This window comes from Pogonomyrmex barbatus, unplaced genomic scaffold (genome assembly GCF_055798465.1).
Source record: "Pogonomyrmex barbatus isolate J1 unplaced genomic scaffold, ASM5579846v1 scaffold3, whole genome shotgun sequence".
Taxonomy (NCBI): Eukaryota; Metazoa; Arthropoda; class Insecta; order Hymenoptera; family Formicidae; genus Pogonomyrmex; species Pogonomyrmex barbatus.
Window position 1 is genome coordinate 19886531 of NW_028297127.1, and position 21172 is coordinate 19907702.

The 21172-nt window shown below is 41.9% G+C and overlaps 2 protein-coding genes across 11 annotated transcripts in view; one reads left to right on the forward strand and one right to left on the reverse strand.

The window, feature by feature from the left end:
- The window catches only part of LOC105423925 (ELAV-like protein 3), a 41173-nt gene extending 20416 nt beyond the window's left edge, over positions 1-20757 (reverse strand). For 5 of the 8 annotated variants that reach the window (XM_089079664.1, XM_089079663.1, XM_089079665.1 and 2 more), the window contains exon 1: positions 20115-20757. The gene's annotated coding sequence lies outside the window, so the exon portion shown is untranslated. Of the gene's footprint in view, positions 1-3864; positions 4012-5003; positions 6414-20114 lie in introns of those variants that run through there. The other 3 variants (XM_089079661.1, XM_089079666.1, XM_089079660.1) reach the window with 3 other exon arrangements.
- Positions 9606-20121, forward strand: LOC105423867 (cytosolic carboxypeptidase 6). 3 transcript variants are annotated; one of them, XM_011633802.2, is made up of 8 exons: positions 9606-10681; positions 11537-11863; positions 15038-15402; positions 16135-16568; positions 16753-16956; positions 17113-17336; positions 17596-17791; positions 18578-20121. In XM_011633802.2, the coding sequence occupies exons 2-8, from the start codon at positions 11848-11850 to the stop codon at positions 18897-18899; spliced, it is 1761 nt and encodes a 586-aa protein (XP_011632104.2). In that variant the 5' UTR covers positions 9606-10681; positions 11537-11847; the 3' UTR covers positions 18900-20121. The 3 variants fall into 3 exon arrangements, 2 of the variants coding, with proteins under 2 accessions (XP_011632104.2, XP_011632103.2); XR_967454.3 differs by lacking the exons at positions 9606-10681; positions 11537-11863 and adding an exon at positions 14665-14847 and having other exon boundaries at positions 18578-18989; positions 19075-20121; XM_011633801.3 differs by lacking the exons at positions 9606-10681; positions 11537-11863 and adding an exon at positions 14665-14847.
- Positions 20758-21172: the final 415 nt, after the last annotated feature.

Genomic DNA, 21172 nt, shown 5'->3' on the forward strand with positions numbered 1-21172 from the left:
GCTTTAACTGGTGAGCTTTGCGCGAGCGAGAAATTCTAACAATGTAACGTTTCCAGCTGCAGCCAAAATTGAAATTGAGATTTTAATCGACATCCCGTTCGTGCATTTCGCGAGAATCGCCACTTGTCTCGCGGCGTACGAGGCGCATAATCGCAGGAAACGAATCGAAGTAGCTGCATCCCTGACCTTAACGCGGAGTTTATACTCGGAGATCGAGCCGACCGGTCTCCTCCGACGATGTTACAGACCGAAATTATACAGCTCTGACGAAACGGGCCGAGTAAAACTTGGCTGCCGTGCCAAGTAAACTCGGTGTTTTCCGAAAATTTATTTCCGTTGCTGCGTGCGCCACGCAAGTAACGCGGCGTCGGCGACGGGGTGACGTGAAATGATGGAATAAGAAAGATGTATTTCGTTGAATCGTTCCGCAACCACAACGCAGGAGAATTCGAGAACGGTGAAATCGATATGATTGAGCGAGTGCTCGTTCAGCGACTACGATTCATCTTAAATGGACTTGCGAATGAGTGAATAAAAAATCCTTTCGGATCTGTCTGGCATTCGCGTAACGTGATGTCACGGAGAAGGAAAAAAAATTGCACGGATTGCACCCATGACCATACCTAATGCCAAGCACGTCGCTGCCTATTGGAGAATCTATAACGTTTGGTCAAGGTAGAGAACAAAAGAGAGAATAAAGTTTAGAATAGGGCACGGCTGCTAACAGATGCGGGGCGGCATATGCAGAAAAGAAGTGACGTACACTTGTGTGTGTGGTGTGTGTGTGTGTGTGTGTGTGTGTGTGTGTGTGTGTGTGTGCGCGTGCGTGCGTGCGCGCGCGCGCGCGCGCGTACCGCACGTACACGTATTTTTACTCGCATGCAAATCTCCCCTCCTCTTAAAATCAAGCGTCTCTTTTTTTAAGCTTACAACTATCCGAACGGGGTGACCTGGGAAGAATTTAATCCTGTCGCGGTGGCTATTAATAATTATCAAACGCACGGAGTAACATTTGGCTTTCAAATTCTTTTTGGATAATATTTTTTGTATCCAAAGTAAAAGTGAAAATATTGACCGAGTGACGCTCACTCGAATTCATTGATCCGGAAATCTTCCTACGTCTGCGTGTTATGATAAACTTTGTGTAAAGTTAATAAAGCGCTAAGTGTATAAACATTAAGTACACGTGCGCGCGCGCCAAATGTCAGGATTATTTTGCAAGATTCTCTAAAAAGTGCAAATACGTCGGTCACGTGGCGAATTTGTGAATCATTCTTACCGACAAACGCAGACCTCACCCTTCATAGTTTAGTCACAATCCAGCTGTCGAAGCTACGTTTTTGGGGGTAGGTCCCCCGGTCAGGTCGGCATCATCGGTCTGGCACGGCAAGCACGAGCGCAATTCCACGAGGTTATACCTTGGGAACGATAATTCTATGGTAACTTTTTCTGGGGTCATCGAACTCTTAACGAGATTCCGTCGATATTCCCGACTCGAAATCGATTTGGCCTTACACCGACGGGGAGCGAAGCGCAAAGTTATTTAGAAGTACCGAGAACACTATTATAAACATAGCATAACGTGAAATATTTGTTGATTTAATAACAAGACAGTTTAACTTCTATTTCTGTAGATAATATAATTACATTCCTGAAGAAATATCTACATATAATTGATATTCCAAACAATGGAAAATCTTATTTGTGAAACTTATCACAAAAGCGATAGAATTTTGCGCCGTTCAAAAAATTCATGAACGACCATTGTGAATCATTAATGATTGTTTAGTCGCACGATATCGATCATGATTAAAAATATAAATATTATGTCTACAGACGATGTGCAAAAGGAAAATAAAGGCTGATTTTTTTCATGATTAAATGTGACATTAAGTTGTAACATGTTAAATTGGCGTTAGCGAAAGCAGACGAGCGATTATCGCTAGCTACAACCAACGGTGAAGTTTTGATGTCGACGATTATGGATGAGCGAAAGTATCTAGGGATATCGTACAAGTTCCGTAACGGTCTGTTAAGCACGTTGAAGCCGAGAACAGATTTGTCTAGTTTTAACTTTAACTTTTTCCTCACGCCACTTTTTTATTAGTCTGCATAAAAATATACTTAAATAATCAGCAGTTTCAGAACATAATCACCTTCATTTACGATATATCAATATATAAATGTAAATTATTTCTAACTTCGAGATTGAAGCTTGAGAATCGTTTTTCTAGTTAGAAATTCTAGTTAGAATCATTGCTGCTCGAAGTCCATGGTTAGGCGAGCGATTTTTTTTTTTTTTTCAAAGAAGATTCATATGCGGTAATGTCGTGCAAAGGTTACACGTGATCAATTCCTCACCCATTTTCTCGTACGAGAAAAATTGTCAGTAAAGTATAGAGTTTCTAAGTTTAAATTTTCAATGTGTTGAAAATTGATTTTTCAAAACACTCTCGCTCCAACAATTAGCGATCATAATCGGACTTGACTTAACAATAATTACGCAAAATTTCAATTTCACTTTAATTAAATTAAAATTAATATATGTTATTTTCCATAAAGGAAAATCTCTTGTCGGAAATAATTAAACGATGAAAATTAAATTTTGTTTTTTCTCTGCATATTCCTACGCAACACGAAATTCCCGAAGTATAATTAAATTCGGCATATAATCAAGTCAGAAGTAATAAATTCATTTTCCAATAATCGCTCAAAAACTCGACAAGCAGTTTTAAGCGATTGTCCGTGATATATCTGTTATATATTTCCTTTATATATTTTAAGTTACGATTACGTGGTCATCTACGACGTATTATAGCGTATCACAGACGTATGTATACACGTAATGCATATATTACGAGTGCGTACGTGCGCGTCTCTGCAAGGCGATCATATTATATACACGATGTAGGAAAAGAGAAGCGAGAGAAAGAGAGAGAGAGAGAGAGAGAGAGAGAGAAAGGCGCGGAGAAGCTCCATTGATTGATCGGCGTGGTGAAACGTTGCAGCTATCCTGGGGGTATATGAACCCCGATATATACGCTTCTCTCTCCATCCCTCTCTCTCTCTCTCTCTCTCTCTCTCTCTTCTTCCCCCCCCTCTATGCTTCTCTCTCTCTTATTCGTCTCGCGTTTACCCTCGCTACGATTTTACCCTGTAGTGAAACGCAGGCGCGTCACATGGACCCAGGAACGATCAATACGAGGTTCCCCAACCAGACCTAGTCCCTCTCGTTCTCTCTCTTTCGTTCTGCCCCTCTCTCTCTCTCTTGCTCTCTTTTTCTTTCTCCGTCTCTCACACTCACTCATTTTCTCCCTCCCGTTCTCTTCCCGTTCCGCTTCGTTTCCTTTCTTCATGTCTCGCGGTTCCATCTTTAAGCTACCCCTCGTGACATCGCGGCCAATCTTCGATATTTTGGTATTTGTCCGAGGAATTTATCAGACACGCGGAAAACATAGTCGATTCAATTGCACCTGAATTGAATGATTAAAACTTTCCACTTTTCGTTCTCTCTCACCATCTGCGCAATCTTACCTCATATGTATAAATTACATACATTTCTTATATACTTATTAAACGTCAATTAAACGCGTAGATAAAAGTAGAGTTAAACGTAACGTAAAATGGAAACCGTCTTATTATTTTCAATACGTATTTATACGTATATTTAAATATCAATATCAACATAAAAAATAATTTCGACTTCGGAGCTCAAACCTCGTTGAAATTTGTCCTCCGAAAAAGAAATTGACATTGATTCTGTCGTTTCCATTACCTAACAGCTTAGTAAAAGAGAAAAGCGATAATCAATCAATCTCCATTGGCTATATATCGTCTAGCTCTCCCTCTTTTTGGCTCACGCACCATTGTAATCGAGGCCGTCGCGGACGGAAGTGTCCCTCTCGAGACATCCTGCTTGTCCCCGACAAGGACCCGCAGTCCCCGGTCCTCGCTCCATGCCGGATCTGCTTGATGCCTCATCATGCATCACGAAAGCTCGGCGTCTCCTTTCTATTGCGTTATTTCAATTTGCCGTTTTTCGGTCGGTACGCCGCAGGATCGATAAAGGGTTGGATCACAGGAAAGAGAGACAGAGGGAGTGAGAAAGAGCGAGGGAGGATAGGGAGGGAAAGGACGGGAAGTACGTGTGTGTGGGTGTGTGTGTGTGTGTGTTTTTATGCGTATACGTATAGCGTGTGTATGTGCGTTTGTTGGTGCTCCCGCGACAGTCGCTTTCTGGTGCCACGCCCAGGGAGAGAGAAAGAGCGCGGTCTGGTGTACATATAATATCGCGACGTGCTTAAGCGTCAGCTGCTGGACGCAACCGTTCGCGGTTATGGCGGGCCGATCAACAAACGTTAAATGCAACAAACTTTGCCGGGTTAATGAGCCCCTCTAGTTCCGCGTTATACTCCCCCCTCCGAACATCTTCCTCACGTGAAATCACGCAATTGTTTTCTACAGCGAGGTTCTTCCCGTATATGCAAGACCTTGAGTGATTTTGCAAATTACCGCGAGACGCTGTAATTTTGATGAAAATCTATAATTGCACCGTAATTTCTCCGAATAAATTTAATATTATTATTTACTGTATAATTTTTTGATTACACATTTATAATGAAAATAAAACGATTAAAATATATAATCGCGAAAGAAAATTACGTTTTATGATGCAATGTATGTTCAAGACTAATAAATTGAAAATGGTCACAAGGCGACGAGGCACGGGAACACCGTGGAAAATTTTTGGATTCAAAAGGAGAACCTAAGTAGTACCAGAGATAGTTCCTCGCATGAGAAGGATCCCGATACGGAGGACGAACGTATACGTAAAGATCGGCAGCTGATCGGCGTACGATCGACGTACACAGATCCGCTAGTAAATAGTTAATAATCATAATGGCAATAATAACAACAATAATAACAAGATAATAATTAACAATAATGATAAAGATTCGTGAGAATCACAGAAACAACGAAAGTAAAGAAACAAATGAACATACCGATTTAACGATGAAAATCAGTGGTTGGAGGATGCCGATATCTGGGCGCAGAACGGAACGGCGGTGGGTTCTACTTAATTTACTTTTATTTTTTTTCTATCGCGCGATACTTTATACGACGCTTTCATACGTATTTCGATTTTAGACGCGGCAGCGTTTCCCGTATTGTTTTGTTTTTGTACTAATCTCCTCCTTTTACTTTTAACAAATTTTTCTACAAAGTTTTACGACGCGACTTGTAATGTCCGAACCGACAATCGCGCGATCAACGTGGAGGCCGGTTTTCGATCATCGAACACGAGTCCCGGCATCGAATTCCATCGAGAATGAAAACTCGGCCGCCGGATTATTTGCGAACACTCGATAACTATAACTCGCGACAGGAGATAAACAAATCTCGCGCGAGACGAATACACCCAGTGTCTCTCTTTCACTCCCACCCCCGACCAGCAGGACGCACTCCCGTTTGTCCCTCTCTCTATCTCTCTCTATTTCTTTCTTTCCCTCTTTCGCTTTGTCTTTGCTGGTGCCTCTTCTGCCGATTAAAGGATCTTCCAGCTGACGATCTCGTTGATCATGCTATCGATCCCCTCGTTAACGCGCTCAACTTCAGCTCGCTGATCTCGTTTTCTATCTTGCTCTCGCGTTACCACGTGAGAAGATCACGCACCGATTCGTGCGTGCCGATTCCCACCTTTGACGTTATCGTGACGCGCGTGAAATTGATCAGAGGGATCGTTGATCGAGAAGAATAAATGATCGCGTGCACGCGCGCGCGCGCGCGCGGGGACTCCTTACGACAGGACGAGTCGGGTGTACGAGGTGAGGAAAAACGTAGGATCGGGACTCGAACAAAAACATAAAATTGAAAGAACGCGGAAGAGTCGTTTCTCTGCTTTGTCTTCGACCGATTCTATCCAGCTTATCTTCCCGTGCGACGTTTGCGAGACTCACTTTTCGCTTTTCTACTTTTTCTCCGCGCGAGTTTTCTCGTGACAGTGTCACCCGAATGGCGAACGACACTGCTCGGTCGATCGACACGTGGACGTTGGGACAAAGCAACAGCAACAAACTGAACGTTAAAGGATAACGACGACGACGACGACAAAGACGACGACGACGATAATGATAGCAACGATAACTGTTCCTTTTTTTTTTTTTGACGACGAAACGATACCGAACCGAAACTTTTTTCTCTTTCTTTTTTATAGCCGAATTAAAGGGTCAGAAATTAGGAAATATGCAAGCAAATAGTAAGAATGTTGCGGGTATAACGGTGTCTACAACGCAATGCCTTTATGTGGTGCGGTAACTAAACTGACGAAGCTGAGCCCCTACACCGACGGCTGCACCCTCCGGACGCCCGCTACCGCCGTCCCCACCGTCTCGACTCGTCTCGGGGGTGGGATAGACTCAGAACGAAAAGAATCGCGAAAAACCCTCTGCCGAGGGAGATTGGCGCCGATACACGCAGACGCCATCGTTGTCGGTGAAAGGTGAAGGAGAGACCGGGAGCAACGCGGGAGAAGAGGTCGGAAGGGATGCGAAGGCGGAAGAGGTCCGGGGGGGGGAGAGGGTGGTAACGGTGAGAGTCGACGGTGCCGGGAAAGGGGTGGAAATTTGCGCAAGCGTGATCAGCGACCTGCACCCTCCGCATACCGACCGCCGGAGGTTGATTCGTTGATTGGTTGGTTGGTCCTGTGTGCGTTGCGCGCCCCGATGCACATATTTCCAAACATTGAGCGCGCGTCGCGACGCAGCTATGGAGAGATTTTTTCAGTCATTATGCGCGCGAGACGTCATTATTCCCGTGATAAATGATACCTGAGCGGATGGAGAGGAAGAGGGGAGCGGGTGGAGAGTCCTATTGATTAAAATGATTGTCCCGGGAATTATACGGGAATCTATCACCCTCGCGTCGGTCATTGCACGAGTACATGCAGTTACAAGGATAATCGTTTCATCGACTGGCGGCTCGTTTCAACGTCTCGTCGAGAAATGGCCACAATCGGATGGCCTTACGAATCGATGGACCTCGTGACATTTCCCAGAATCGAGAGTCTTAATTTGGATATGCAGGGATATGCACGATTCGATCTCTAAGCTGTGCAAATTGATATCTTATGTAATTAATACACTAGAGGGAGAGGAAGGGAACGTGCGCGGTTATCTTCTAAACTTTTAAGGAAGTGTATGAATAATCTAGAAATATAAATAATTCGAACAACATGATCGCGGTTTATTTATAAATCGATCGATAATTACATGGAAAAGTATGGACCGATATGAGCCGATATGGTGGACTCGGCCGGTCGCGTAGCCGGACGATATTTCACCATCGCCGACATTTCTGTTATGAAGGAGGATGAAAGATGTAAAGAGTAAAGCCACCATAAGCGAAAAATATGAGAAAATCTTTGAGAAAAATATCGAAAATGATAAATCAAGAAGGGACGATAAAATTTATGCAGATACCAATTTGCGAAGGTAGACGAGAAGAGAAGAACAAAAATGTAAAAGATAAGGAAGAAAGAATTCCGATTGAGGAGTTGCTAAAACAATGAGTGTCAACTTCTAAGCTAGTATCGAAATAAAAAAGGGGCTGAAAGAAAAGAAAAAGATGAGAATTGCGTGGGAATTAGAAGAGTACGAGAGAGTGCGTGTAATTTTAGAACGGAAGCTGTTAACTGTAGCATCCATCACACGAACCGATCGATCGAGCTGCGTTATGACGGCTGATCTTCGCGGGAAACGGATATGATTAATATCGTGAGTGCATACGAACTTTTGAACAACGGTACATCGCTTCGATTATCGAGGGGAAAGGGGAAGGCCCAAAGAGAAAGGGGAGAGAGTGACACAGAGAGACGGACGGGGTTGACGACGAGAGTAGTAATCGTCATATATACGCACGCGCCAAATAGGGTTCATGCAATGGAGGGGTTGATGAAGAACTGGATGGCGCAAGCGCTGGACAGAGGGTGGAAAAGCTTGCTGGGAGTACCTTCGGCTTTTCGGGATAACGCAAATGCGGCCAAATTTCACCGCGAAGCTCATATTTTGTTTCTAAAATAAAATTGTACTTCCCTCTTTCTTTCTCCCATGAAAATTTTATTACTCATGAAGATGTAAAATAGTTATAATTTTCAAGAGAAATCATTTTTCACTTTTAAAATATTGCGAATATTTGTCATTTTGCTAATTATGTATAAAACGCTACTGAAAAAGTTATGCCTCTGAAAGAACGAAATTTACGCGAAGTAGAATTCGTCATGGAGATACGACATGTATCACTTTACAAAATTTATATACAAACAAATTAAAGTAGAATTTATTCAGTTTCATTTTACAGTATGTCTCTAATAAAATAGAACTATTTCGTTGTATTTATTGTATTTATTAGAATCTTTACATTATTTGGTTAATATCGCATGGTGAAATAGGCAGTTAGTATGAACGAGCGAGTTTAAAAAGTCCACGAAGCAAACGACGAATGCGTTTATCTCATGACGACGATCTCATCTGCGATCAGCGACCATGAACGATAGAGCGAATATATGAGGTTTATCGATCGCCTTTTTTTATACACACTTGCGTGGGTCTGTTTGCGTTTGTTCTTCGTGACGAACGATTTCTTAATGAGAGTCTCGTCATGGATGAAGATAAAGATCGATAAGTATCGAACGCAATGATATATATATAATTGGTTTCGTTTGCGCCACATTTCAATATTACAAGATACAAGAGATAGGCGAATGGTGTGGAGCAAGAGAGTCGCCGTTGTCGAACAAAGAGAATAAGAGAGAAAGAGTCATCGGGGAGAAGCAAAAAGGGACAAGGGAGACAAGGGGTGTAATCTAATGGTAAATAGCACGTATGCATATAAGGGTCAGTCGAAGTGCGTCAGTGGCGTAGGAGATTGAATAGTACTTATCGATATACGCAAAACGTGGACAGTTGTTTTCGTTAGAAAACTTTACAAGATATTATGTAACAGAAAAAAATATTCGATTTTAGTATCAACAAGAATTCTAGTTTAATTACGAAAGCATAACAAACGATGTATTATATTAAATTACATTTTTGTCATTGTTCTCATATACTATTATAATAACGATGTAATATAATTCGTAATGTTCCAATTTATTATAATATCACATATTTTACATTTTGAATGTATGTAAAAAAACTTAGTGGTGAATTTAGCTAATATTTACGGGTTACTTTTTCGCGTGTATCATGTTAAGTATAATTAATCATTTGAAATTTAGGATAACGTCCGCAAGGAACCTTTGTAATATATCTTGTAATAAAATTGGTTTCTATTTATAGTCTCTAGAAAATAATATTCAACTACGAGTCACTATCATGACATCGATATCAAAGTGTAGATACCGTTGAATCGTCAGAATAAAACTGTTCGTGAAACTCGCCGATCGCGAGCGATCGATCGGTATGGGTCGCGCCCACCCCGCGTCTTAATCGCCAGAGGAGTCTAGACACCTCTTCCAGAGGAGGTCGCATAAATTCCACGAGAGGACGGCGCAGCGGATAATTTACGAGGGCACTCGTCCTCTTTGTGCTCCCGAGTGTCCTGGGAAGACCGGCGCGCCCATTTCATCCCGGCCGACGGCCGCGCCTCCTTTCTACGCCACTGCGAGGGTAGACCGAGGGGTGCCAGCGTCAGACAGGGCCGGACGGGGTTCGGGGGAATGCCGGGGACGGATGAGGGGGGCGCTTTCGAATATCGATCTCCCCGCGTTCTCCCAGTCATTCACTCTCTCTCGTGCAGTTTCCATACTCGTCCCTCTTCCCACTCATTTCGCGCTGCCAGTACTCCCACTGAGCAGTGGAAGGGGTGTGGAACAGAGTATGGAGAGGGGATTGAAAGGAGGGCTTCGTCCGGAGGACCCAGCCAAAGCCTGGGGGAGGAGGGCATTCACCAGGGAACGCGCCGCCATCAACTACCGCCACTACTACTACCACCACTAACCGACATCCAGAAAAATATCCTCTGAGATCGGGGGGGAAATTGGTTTACCGGACTCTGCAGTACGGCGTTTGTACGGAATTAGCCCCTCTCATCTCTTCATTCCTGTCTCGCCCCCTCTCTCTCTCTCTCTCTCTCTCTCTCTCTCTCTCTCTCTCTCTCTCTTTCGTCATCTAATTTGCATCCTATCTTTGAAAATTCGTTACATCGTAGCTCTCTTCGCGGCTTCCGCGGTTGCGTAAGAGAAATAAGCTCGAAGTAGATAGATTATTTAATCGTTATTTCATCATTATTATATGATTATTGCCAATCATTTTCTACAGACATTTATTGACCTATCACGATCGATACATTACTGTGCACAAATTTCTAATATTATTAACAAATCGTCATCCTTCTCATAGTATTTTTCCATGTCATGTACGAACGATATTACGTGACTTCCTGTATAACAGAAATAATTGAACATCTCGATCTATTTCAATATATCGATTTCAAAATTCCACGTGTGACGATGATAGAAGGACGAACAAGTGTCGTCATTTCGTCTGTAAAAATTATCCGCGGAAATGTCATTCCGAGGGGCTAGTAGAGTTGCTATCCGCCCTACCCGCCCTCCCTCTTCTTCTCTTTTCCTCAGTCTCGGGGTCATCATCCCTCTTCGAAAGTGGAACCTAGCCGGGGATAGGTAGGTGGTCGCATATCTCTTACGGTGACGTTGCACGCGCATCTACCGGATGCATGAGACATTACGTGGACCCAGGAACAAGACAGTACGCATGCCATAGAGGTGCTCTGGCGCTACACGTGTGTGGTGTGTGTGTGTGTGTGTGTGTGTGTGTGTGTGTGTGTGTGTGTGGTGTGTGTGTGGTGTGTGTGTGTGTATGTGGTGTGTGTGTGTGTGTGTGTGTGTGTGTGTGTGTGTGTGTGTGTGTGTGTGTGTGTGTGTGTAACACATATATGTACCTTACTGCACGTTGGTTCTTTGTCGATTGAATTTCATGCGCGCAAATTACGTATCCACCCTCTATCCTCATCTTCCTTCTAAGCGTTATATAAGGACCACCATCCAGCAAAATTATGGGGAAAATGGACTATCCTCGGGGCTACGTAGAAGTCGGAAATGACGTGACTGGCTGCTAATTAGCGTCTGATTTAAGGGCTACGTAAAACCATTTAATTTTCAGCGCTGAGTAACAACTTGGTTAACTCTGCGATTGCTGTTAAAAATAATTATTCAACGTGACAAAGTCCTCTTATCGGTTTTCAAAATAAGAATCCTATTTTGGAGAGTTAGTTTCCAGTTGTGTTATCGATCGTTCGAAAAATTCACCTGATTCTTCAAACCTGATTCTTCACCCGATTCTTTCTAACAATGATATAAGTCAAATCGCGACAAATCACTCCTACGCAAGACTCAGATGTCAGATGCAGGTCTTTGTTTGAAAAACAAGACTAAAATAAAAATGTCGCTCTTTGAAGAGCGCTCTTTTAAGCTCGTCTGCGATTCCAAAAAGTTTGTAATAACTTCAAATAATTCCAGTTTAGGAGAACAAAATTCGAAGAGATACGTCAGCCGTGTACTATATAAATAGAATTCAACGAGCCGCGAATTTAATTTACTCGGACGAAGTAGACCTCGGGTCGTGCCATTTAAAGACAAATTCGTGTCATCTACCAGTTTATCTAGAGTTCCAGTTCTTCCGGTGGAAGATAACCGAGAGCGTTGCTCGAGAACATGTATTGCATATCGATTCAACAAACCAAGGAAACCAGGATGGACTCGGCGGCGGTGTCGCCCAGTGTGCAAAGTCGCGGTTCGCATGGTCCAGTCCGGAACGGGATCCCACCGACATGTCCGAGGATACCGGTACGTAATTCCACATGCATGCTCTTTATACGTCGCTTTCGGAGCAGGATTTGTTCGTGATTGCCACACGCTATCGCCGCCGACCTGTCATGCGGGACGCGTCCGCACACGTTCTCGATGGATCTCGCTCGCGATCCGTCAGATCGATCAGATCCACTTTGCGAGAGGTCACGCGAGGATCATCACGCGGCTCACTGATTGCACCCTGACATTTCCCATCTCGCACTGACTCGGAACTACCCCGTCCGGGTGCTGTAGGCGAACACCGACATAGGTTGTCAATCACCCGACTCGGGGAGGTCGAGTTGATTCCAAAGAACGTAACAATTGACGGCTTTTTCGAGCCGCCTCGCGCACGCGAAATCGGAAAACGCGACTGAAAGTTTCGTTAATTGAACGCGTTGTACGTGCAGATGAAGCGTATATGCGAATTACTCGAGGGATCTGGAAATTATGGAATTGTTTTGCGAAGACAATTTCCGGTGAAGGTTTTTTTTTTACTATTTTTCTTCGCTTTATGATATCGATCGTTGGGAACCGATTGCAGGTAGATGTTAGTAGTTTCAGAAAAACGATGATCATATCTGATAGATCTGAGTATGTGTTTCTTCCCTCGCAATCCATTATTTATTAATGACTTATTGTCATTAGTGAAAAGTGATTTATATCTCACGTATAAAACGTAAAATAATTTGATAGTTTGTGTGATTTTTGTAAATATTTTCGACGGAATAACAGGCATCTTGTCAATTTTTACTCAGGACATTGTCATTGATAGCAATCAAAATAAAAATACAAAAGATGATCTTTGTTATTTTTTCGAGCATAAAATAAAAATTATCGGAAACTTAACTTTGCATATTATTGCACGACCCTTTTTCTTTTTTTACTCTCCGTCGTTTTTTATATCTCTCTCTTTTAACCACTTTTATTTGCACTTTTCAAGCGCCATTTCCAAGCGTTGCTATCCAATTTTCCCAAGAATATCGCGATATTTCTTCAAATTGCAATGGAACAAGATGATTTACTTCAGAAAATTAAAAAAAAAAATTTTTACACCATTAATAAAATGTAGTAATTTTTGCAAAAAATTTGGTTAAGTGCAAATATAGTTAATATAGTATGGCGAGGAGCGTTGTCCTGAGATGTGCTGAGTTTGATGGCGAAAAAAGATGTTGGCCACGATGAGATTCGAACTTAGGTATTCTCAGGTATCCGAGGCAGGCGCGCTATGCGGGCCATGATGCTTTTCGTGGATGCTTTGCTAGGTATTAGTTGTGTGAGCGGGGGATCGCAATAGTAATTTAACAATAAGGCAAAATTTCCTCTAAAATATCGAAAATAGTCGATATTTTACGCTATTTTAAACATCATACGTGGCACTATGAGATACTACTATATATAGACAATGGATAGACAAGATATTCAACGTTTCTTGAAAAGACACAATGTAACTTTTTTTATTTCCGCACGTTGAATCATTGACGATTCAACTATATACGTATCTTGTGTTAGTAAAGTTAGTATACCCTTTATAAAGTAAAGTTCGTATATACCCTTCTTGCTTGAAACAGAAGACTATAGTGTCTTTAACCATAAAATGCGACATTTGCGTCGTCGAATAACGGATGCGATGGAAATAGATATCGAGTGATCTGGATTTAGATCTGTAACTATTGCCATATCGAATAGAGTGCGATAAGGATTTCCCTGATAAGAACTGCGATAAAGACCAATTTGATGAAATTCTGTCTTGTATGAAAAAAATATCGCGACTCTTCATCATATATTTTTCATTTTAATTTTTCTCTACACGGAGTTATATCTTTTTGTACACGTCATAAAAATATTATTTATAGCTCTGTCATATTTTTGCTGGCAATGATAACATATCATATATTCTTATAAATTTGCAAGCAATTTTTAATATTTCTCTTGTCAATCATGTAAACAAGTTAATTAAATCACGAAACAAAAGAAAATAATATCAACACTCTCTTTGTAATATCAATATATATATATATATATATATATATATATATATATATATATACAATACTTTTGAATATAATATTTTAATATAATGATAAATTATATTGTAATTAAAAACTTAAAAATTGTTTAGCACGAAAAAAATCATATATAGATGAAGCAAAAGATACTTAATTTTCTATAAACTTCATGAAAAATTTTATAACAAAATTTTATTTGATAAAACGTTATATATAAAGCAACGGAAAGCGTAACGAATTCTGGAATATATATTAGCTACAGTTAATCGTCCTCTAGATAAGGACTGACGTAAGTCACTATATCCATTCCCGATCGTCAACTTTCTAATTCGTGTAAAACAATCGCGACTTTCGACAAGTCTCTCAATCACGATCCACTCTAATCTCACCATCTGTTGAATCAAATCAATCAAAGAGCGAGGCTGACTTCCGAGCTCGCCCCGAGTGAGCCCGGATCTCGTGACCGCAAACGAGTTTTCTCGGTTTAGCGCGGGCCTCGATGTGGGCGAGGGAGAATTCAGCCTGTCGAGAGATCGCACGTACGAGATCTTTGACGCCTGGTAGCCACGCGAATTCTCGCCACGAAATTCGCCGATTCCCATTTCTCTTGCGCGGACTCAAATCGTTCGTTCGTTCACGCGAGATCGCGAACCAGGCGAGATTACACGAAGGCGAGCGCTAGCGTGCGGCGAAATCGTGAGATTCCACTTTTATCACGTAGGCGGTAACACGTACCCACGGTGTAGAGCCGATCTCACAGGGTCGTCAGTACCTCATTGTCTTCCCGACAGGTCGGACAGTGTCGTTTGCTCCAAGTTTATTCTCCTCGATCGTCCAGGCGACTCGTTTGTCGTTCCGCCGAATTATGTCACATTGTCGATAGTAGATTGTTTCGTATCATTTGGAGAGTTATGGCCTTTTCTTGCGAGGGACGGGATCCTTTGGAACATACCAGTCTTTATCAACGTGCTGGTCAGATCCGTCATTCCGTCTTTATATATTTTTTCTTTTTTTTTTTTTTTTTTTATATCACCGCTGCGTTAAATTCATCATATTAAAATTACGAGTCGTTTATGATTGTGGAATAATAACGATATTGTTAACATTGTTATTTTTTTGTGACATCTTTTTATTTAATTATCCTACTCCCCATTATCCGCAGAAAGTGAAGATAGCGATGCCGAGGGTGGTCTGGGTAATGTGAACAAGATGGTAATGCGACCACCTGGCCACAGCGGCAAAGCCAAGAAAGGCCACATCTGCTTTGACGCGACCTTTGAGACCGGCAATCTCGGAAGGGTGGACTTGATCTCCGAATTCGAGTACGATCTCTTCATTAGACCTGACACCTGCGGGCCCAGGTTACGCCTGTGGTTTAATTTCACCGTGGACAATGTGAAAGCGGATCAACGGGTGATTTTCAACATCGTTAACATCTCTAAGAGTGCGAACCTCTTCCGACAGGGAATGACACCATTAGTGAAGAGTAGCACTAGACCAAAGTGGCAGAGAATACCGCGAGAACATGTGAGTTTGATAAGTCAATAATTATTACAACAATAATTTAATTTAGTTTATAAATTTTAAATTAAACGTATCGTTATGTGACATATTTTCAGTTTCGAACATTGAAAAAGAATAATTTTTTAATTCCTACTGATTAAAGTTTATATGTTCGTTAGAAGCTACATTTTGTTATTTTAAGAAAATTAATTTAAGAAATTATTTTATTTTTGTTGATATGATTTAATATATTTTGAATATATTTAATATATTTTTAATATATTTAAAATTTGCAATTTTTATATGCAAACGTACGTTTGTATCAAAACTTAGTAAATTTAATTAATATCGCGCAATTAACATAGACAATTCAATTTCAATTTATTGGCAATATCAATCTAAAGTAAATCTAATCAATTATTATCGCGCAATTAACATAGACACTTCAATTTATTGGCAATATCGTCAAATTAAATCTATAGAAACTAGCTAGAGTATATTTCTGTGATATCCAATCAAGCGGATACTCTATCAAGCGGTGTTTTAAATTAGGATTATCGCAAATCGATCGATTGATGATTAAAATCAATTGGTGATTAAGACTGATTGATGATTAACGTGATGATTGGCTACATTGATATCCATCGTAAATTCGACTAATCAATATCTTTATTATAATAATATGTTTATTATAAGAAACATGATTTTAAAATAAATTTTAAGATAAATTTTGAAAATAAATTCCTTTTGTTGCAGGTATTCTATTATAAATCCGCACAGCATCAGAATCATTATGTGCTCAGCTTCGCTTTCGCGTTTGATCGCGAAGACGACGTTTATCAATTCGCTCTGACGTATCCGTATTCGTACACACGTTACATGGTGCATCTCGACAATCTGTGTAGCAGATTGTTGTACACGAAGAGAGAGACGCTGGCCGAGTCGATTCAAAAGAGGAATGTAGAGCTCGTGACTATAACCTCCGACCTCGAAGACACAGAACGACCTAGAAAAGTGGTCGTCGTCCTCGCTAGAGTTCACCCCGGCGAGTCACCGTCCTCCTTCGTGTGTCAGGGATTGATGGACTTTTTGGTCAGCGCGCATCCAATCGCTCAAGTTCTAAGAGACTACGTGATCTTCAAGATAGTGCCGATGCTGAATCCCGACGGTGTCTTTCTTGGAAATTACAGGTGAGAAACGGTTCGTCTCTCCGGGAACGAAATCAACTTTCGACTATATTCCGCGTGACCACACGCCAATTCAATTGATGACGGATTAAAATTCGGAATAAAAAGTAATTTTACAAATAAATTAGTTTTGCTTCCACGAAGATTTTTTATTACAGATGCTAATATAATATATGAACATTTTAAGATCCACCGTGATGGGGTTGGACCTGAATCGATCCTGGAACTGTATCTCCGAGTGGATTCACCCCACTCTGCTCGCGACCAGAGCGATGTTGAAGTCGCTCGATAAAAACTCACACACGCCATTGGATTGCGTGTTGGATTTACACGCTCACACCAACGCCACAGGTGTCTTCGTCTACGGAAATACGTATGAGGATGTCTACAGGTAACTCTAATCCTTTTCAAACGATCCTAAATCGGTCTCGTTAAGCCAAATTCGAAATGCGAAAAAAATCGAATCGATCTGCCTTCCGAAGGAAATAGGAACTTAACGTCAATCGCATTTGTAACTCAATCTGACTCATGGCTGCCAGCCTCTCAGGTACGAGAGGCATATTGTCCTGCCGAAATTGCTAGCTCAACACGCAGAGGACTATGAACTGGGCAACACCATGTACAATCAAGATCACAACAAAGCCGGGACTGCCCGCCGCTATCTGTGCTCTATCCTAAAGGAGCACGTTAACTGCTACAGCATCGAGGTTTCCATGTACGGTTACAACAAGAAAGGAATACCCGGTATAATGCCGTACACAGAAGAAGGATGTATCCTTCGTTGATCATCAATCAAAATCAGTTACCATCATACCGCCATATATAAAAAACACGCGCGGAGATTAAAGATTATCGTATACGATATATCGTATCAAAATTAAATTTTTTTAAATCTGAATTCTATTAAAAAATTCGCTCTGTATGAGAGCGTATTAATTACACATGATTGTAAGAAAGTGTGAAGTCGACATAGACCGACATCTAAATATCCAAGGAAAATTAGATCCTTAATAATCAAAATGAAATCCAGATTACAGACTAGGTCGCAATTTGGCACGTGTTTTTCTGGAATATTACAAGCTCACCGGGCTTATCCCTTCGGGGCTTCCCGATCAACCATCGAGCAGGCGAGCGCGTCAATCTCGGCAGAGACATCGAATTCCGAGGGAGCCCAGACCGAAAACAGTTCGAACTCCGGCGACCTTGCATCTAGCTAGTATCTACGAGTAATTATTGTAATCTTTCCACATATTTCGGGCAAATTATACATTAGAGATTTCTTTTTCACGTGTACCTATATATACACGTGTATACGTGTAATTAATATATCTGTGTTTTAATCCGTATAATTTTTAATACACGGATAGAGTATCGAAGTATACTTGTATAAGCAAATTTCATATTTCATTTCGTCTAATTATTAATGGATAACAAAATATCTGCATAGCTGAAATTATATCGTCTGTTATATTGTTACCTGCAGCCTAGAAAATTATATGTTTGTTTCATAAATTATCTGCTTCATAAATGTACTCAAATATATATGGATATTTTGTTCTTCATTAATAATCGGACGAAATAAAATATGAATATATTAATACATGTGCACCCGTTTATTTTGATACACGTGTACTTCAATATATCGTGCATCTCAAAGTCATGATCTCTAATATATCTATATATCTCGGTCGCATAGAAACGTCACAAAATTTTATCATAATCATTTTTACATTAGAGTCAAGATCGAGAAGGGAGAATATCATTTCTCCAATATGATTTATCAAAATAAATTTTTATTTTCGGATATAAACAAACAATCGCGAAGGCCAAATATTTTCGTGACACAAAAAGGCAAAATCGATGGGGAGGTAGGTCTCTGGTAAACAATTTTCTAGACGCAAAGGGAAGATTCTTTTGGAAGCACGAAAACGTTAATTCGAATTCAGGGCAAAACAATGCGTATTATTTATCGAGGCAAATTACAATCGATTAATCCCGGGCCGAATCGTCAGGTACTTCCGGGAGGAACCTGAGCCGCTCCCGAGCGCTCGTTACCGATCGATGAGCGGTACGAGGATGGGACAGCAGCCCGGAACCGGAATCACGAGTGAAACTGGAACGGGCGTCGGCGGCGGGTGCAAAAGCCGGAGCTACAGGTTCCGGAGCCCCGGGGCACCGCTCGACAGGGTGCAGACCCTGACGGGGCGACCCGCCGCCGAGCCGCGGCTCACCATTATCGATTTCAATCAGCTGACGCGGGGTGGTTTGGAGCTCGCAGCCAACAAGAACAAGCCGACGGTACCACACAAGAGGATCATTAAGTCGCGCAGATAGCGATCGTCTCGGCTCGAATCGCGTCGGTTGGAAAGAAAATTTTCGACGAGAATCTCGACATCTCCAGGAACGCGGGAGGCAAATTTCGCGGTATGCACGATATTATTTTCCACCGTAAGAAATCGGAGTTACCTTCGTGAGAATGTTGAGGCAATATTGGTTCATGTGAATGTAGGTGGTGAGGAGATGAAACTATCGCATCGATTCGCGCTACTTCTGCGCGACGGAAATAGAAGACTTTTCGACGAGAAGAGGAACGCTGAGAATGCACTTCAGCTCTTCTGCTGCCTTCTATTCAATTGCTAATAGTTTGTGTTTATTATTATGAAATTTCCACATGTACACTAAATAATTTGGAATTTAACAACATCAACGATAATAGTGCATTAGGCAATATTTCTTTGATCACTGATGCACATAAATATCAATTTTGAACTTTCTCTTACACCATTCTCACCTTCTTTCTCGTGACAATAAATAATCTTTAATAATCTTTCTCAAACAAATCTCTAACTCGTATTGCATATTTACAGTTTCTAACATATATCTGTTACATTTCTTATATTATATTTCTTAATTGTTTGTAATACCATTGTCTATATTATATTGTGTATATGATATCAAAACTACTTCTACGTTCGAAAATAAAAAGATCTATAAACTTAAGTAAAACATATAAAGCATGCTTTCACATAATTAATACCATTTTCGAATTGCACCTAGAGCTTCATACGTAAAGCAATCGCAACATATAAAATTATAAACATTGGATATTACATTATACAAAATTTCGAAAAAATGTTAAATACGATCCGTTAGATAAATTGTCTAACGCATGAAACCGAGAAAAAAATTTTCGCGCGTGCGTTGAAACGCATTAGTTCTTTAATTAAAAAAAAAAAAAAGAAAATTCCTCGAGGTGTCAAATTGCAACCGATTTAATACGACGGCTAATTATCGTCGAGAGAGAGAGAGAGAGAGAGAGAGAGAGAGAGAGAGAGAGAGAGAGAGAGAGAGACAGACAGTCTTGATAGATGAAAACACAAGAACCTGGTTTCCATTCTTGGGTTTCGCACTTTGCATTTCTTTGTCAACCACATCGAATATGCAACACACGTGGCGATCGACGTACGTGTACGCTCCGGATGCAATTTGGAAACGGTCGCGGTGCCTTCACCGACACCCGCGCATCGACAGTGATTGCGTTGCACATACCTGAGAGAATGCGACAATTACGTTTCCTAAAACTCAACGAACCCCGCGCTCGAGGCACGCGCGCATTGGATGGACAGAAGACGCAGGTACTACGCAACGGCCCGTTACACCTGGCCGGATACGGACCTAAGGATACTCGGATACTGGACGCGGGTGTGTCCGTGCATTTAACGACGACGGCGGCGGCGGCGGCGGCGGCGGCGGCGGTGGCGATGGCGATGGGAGAATCGGTATACTAATCGTGCTTGCGAATTCAACCACGAACAACGAACAAACGAATTTACCGTGTGCGTGATACGTGTGGGTGTCCGCGTGTATCTGATACGTTGTGCATGAGAGAGCAGGTCGGTGTCCCTGCGAGACTAAGATGTGCGTTTCCGTATGTATGTATATGTGTGTATGTGTGTGTGTGTTGTGTGTGTGTGTGTGTGTACGCGTGTACGTGTACGTATATATATATTATATGTGTGTATCTGTGTATATGTGCCGATATATTTGCGGTTATATATTATACGTGTACATGTCAATCAATCGGAACTGAAGAGGAACTAAAACGGAAAGAAATGAAACTATAGCGAAAGAAGGGAGCAGACAAGCGGCCAGTAGCTCTTCTACCCCTGGGCTCGAGACGGAACTGGCCCGTAGGCCGCTCCGTCGGGCTCGCGAGACTCCCGTCGACGCGATCCCCGCGACCCTCCCTCCCCCCCGCCGTCTACCGTAACCCTCTTCTCTGCCCAACCATCGCCGTCGTCGTCATCGCTCCGCTTGCCCTGCATCCTCGTTTCTCGCCGCCCCCGTACACCCCCCGCCCCTTCCACCACCATCGTGAGTGACGTTTTCCTCCCCTCCGTGCCGCCCCGTGCATCCCCCTCGCACCAGGCCGAGCTTTTCGCGGTTGGACGAGAGCAGGGCGGTGGTCGTTGAACCAGGTATATAACGACTAACGTCTGCGTCGTACCGGTTGCGCAGAAGCGAAACCGCCCTTACACGGCCGTGCTCTCGCTTCCCTCTTCCCCTCTCCTCACCATCCCCCGTTCTTTCCAGTGCGCGGGGTTGCA

Excerpts from the sequence above, each read along its gene's own strand:
- LOC105423867 (XM_011633801.3), top strand. The coding sequence starts at position 14,787 with ATGGCCTTTTCTTGCGAGGGACGGGATCCTTTGGAACATACCAGTCTT. Across the intron at positions 16,569-16,752 it reads GTCTTTCTTGGAAATTACAG|ATCCACCGTGATGGGGTTGG; the intron begins GTGAGAAACGGT and ends GAACATTTTAAG. Across the intron at positions 17,792-18,577 it reads CATCTAGCTAGTATCTACGA|GTACTTCCGGGAGGAACCTG; the intron begins GTAATTATTGTA and ends CCGAATCGTCAG.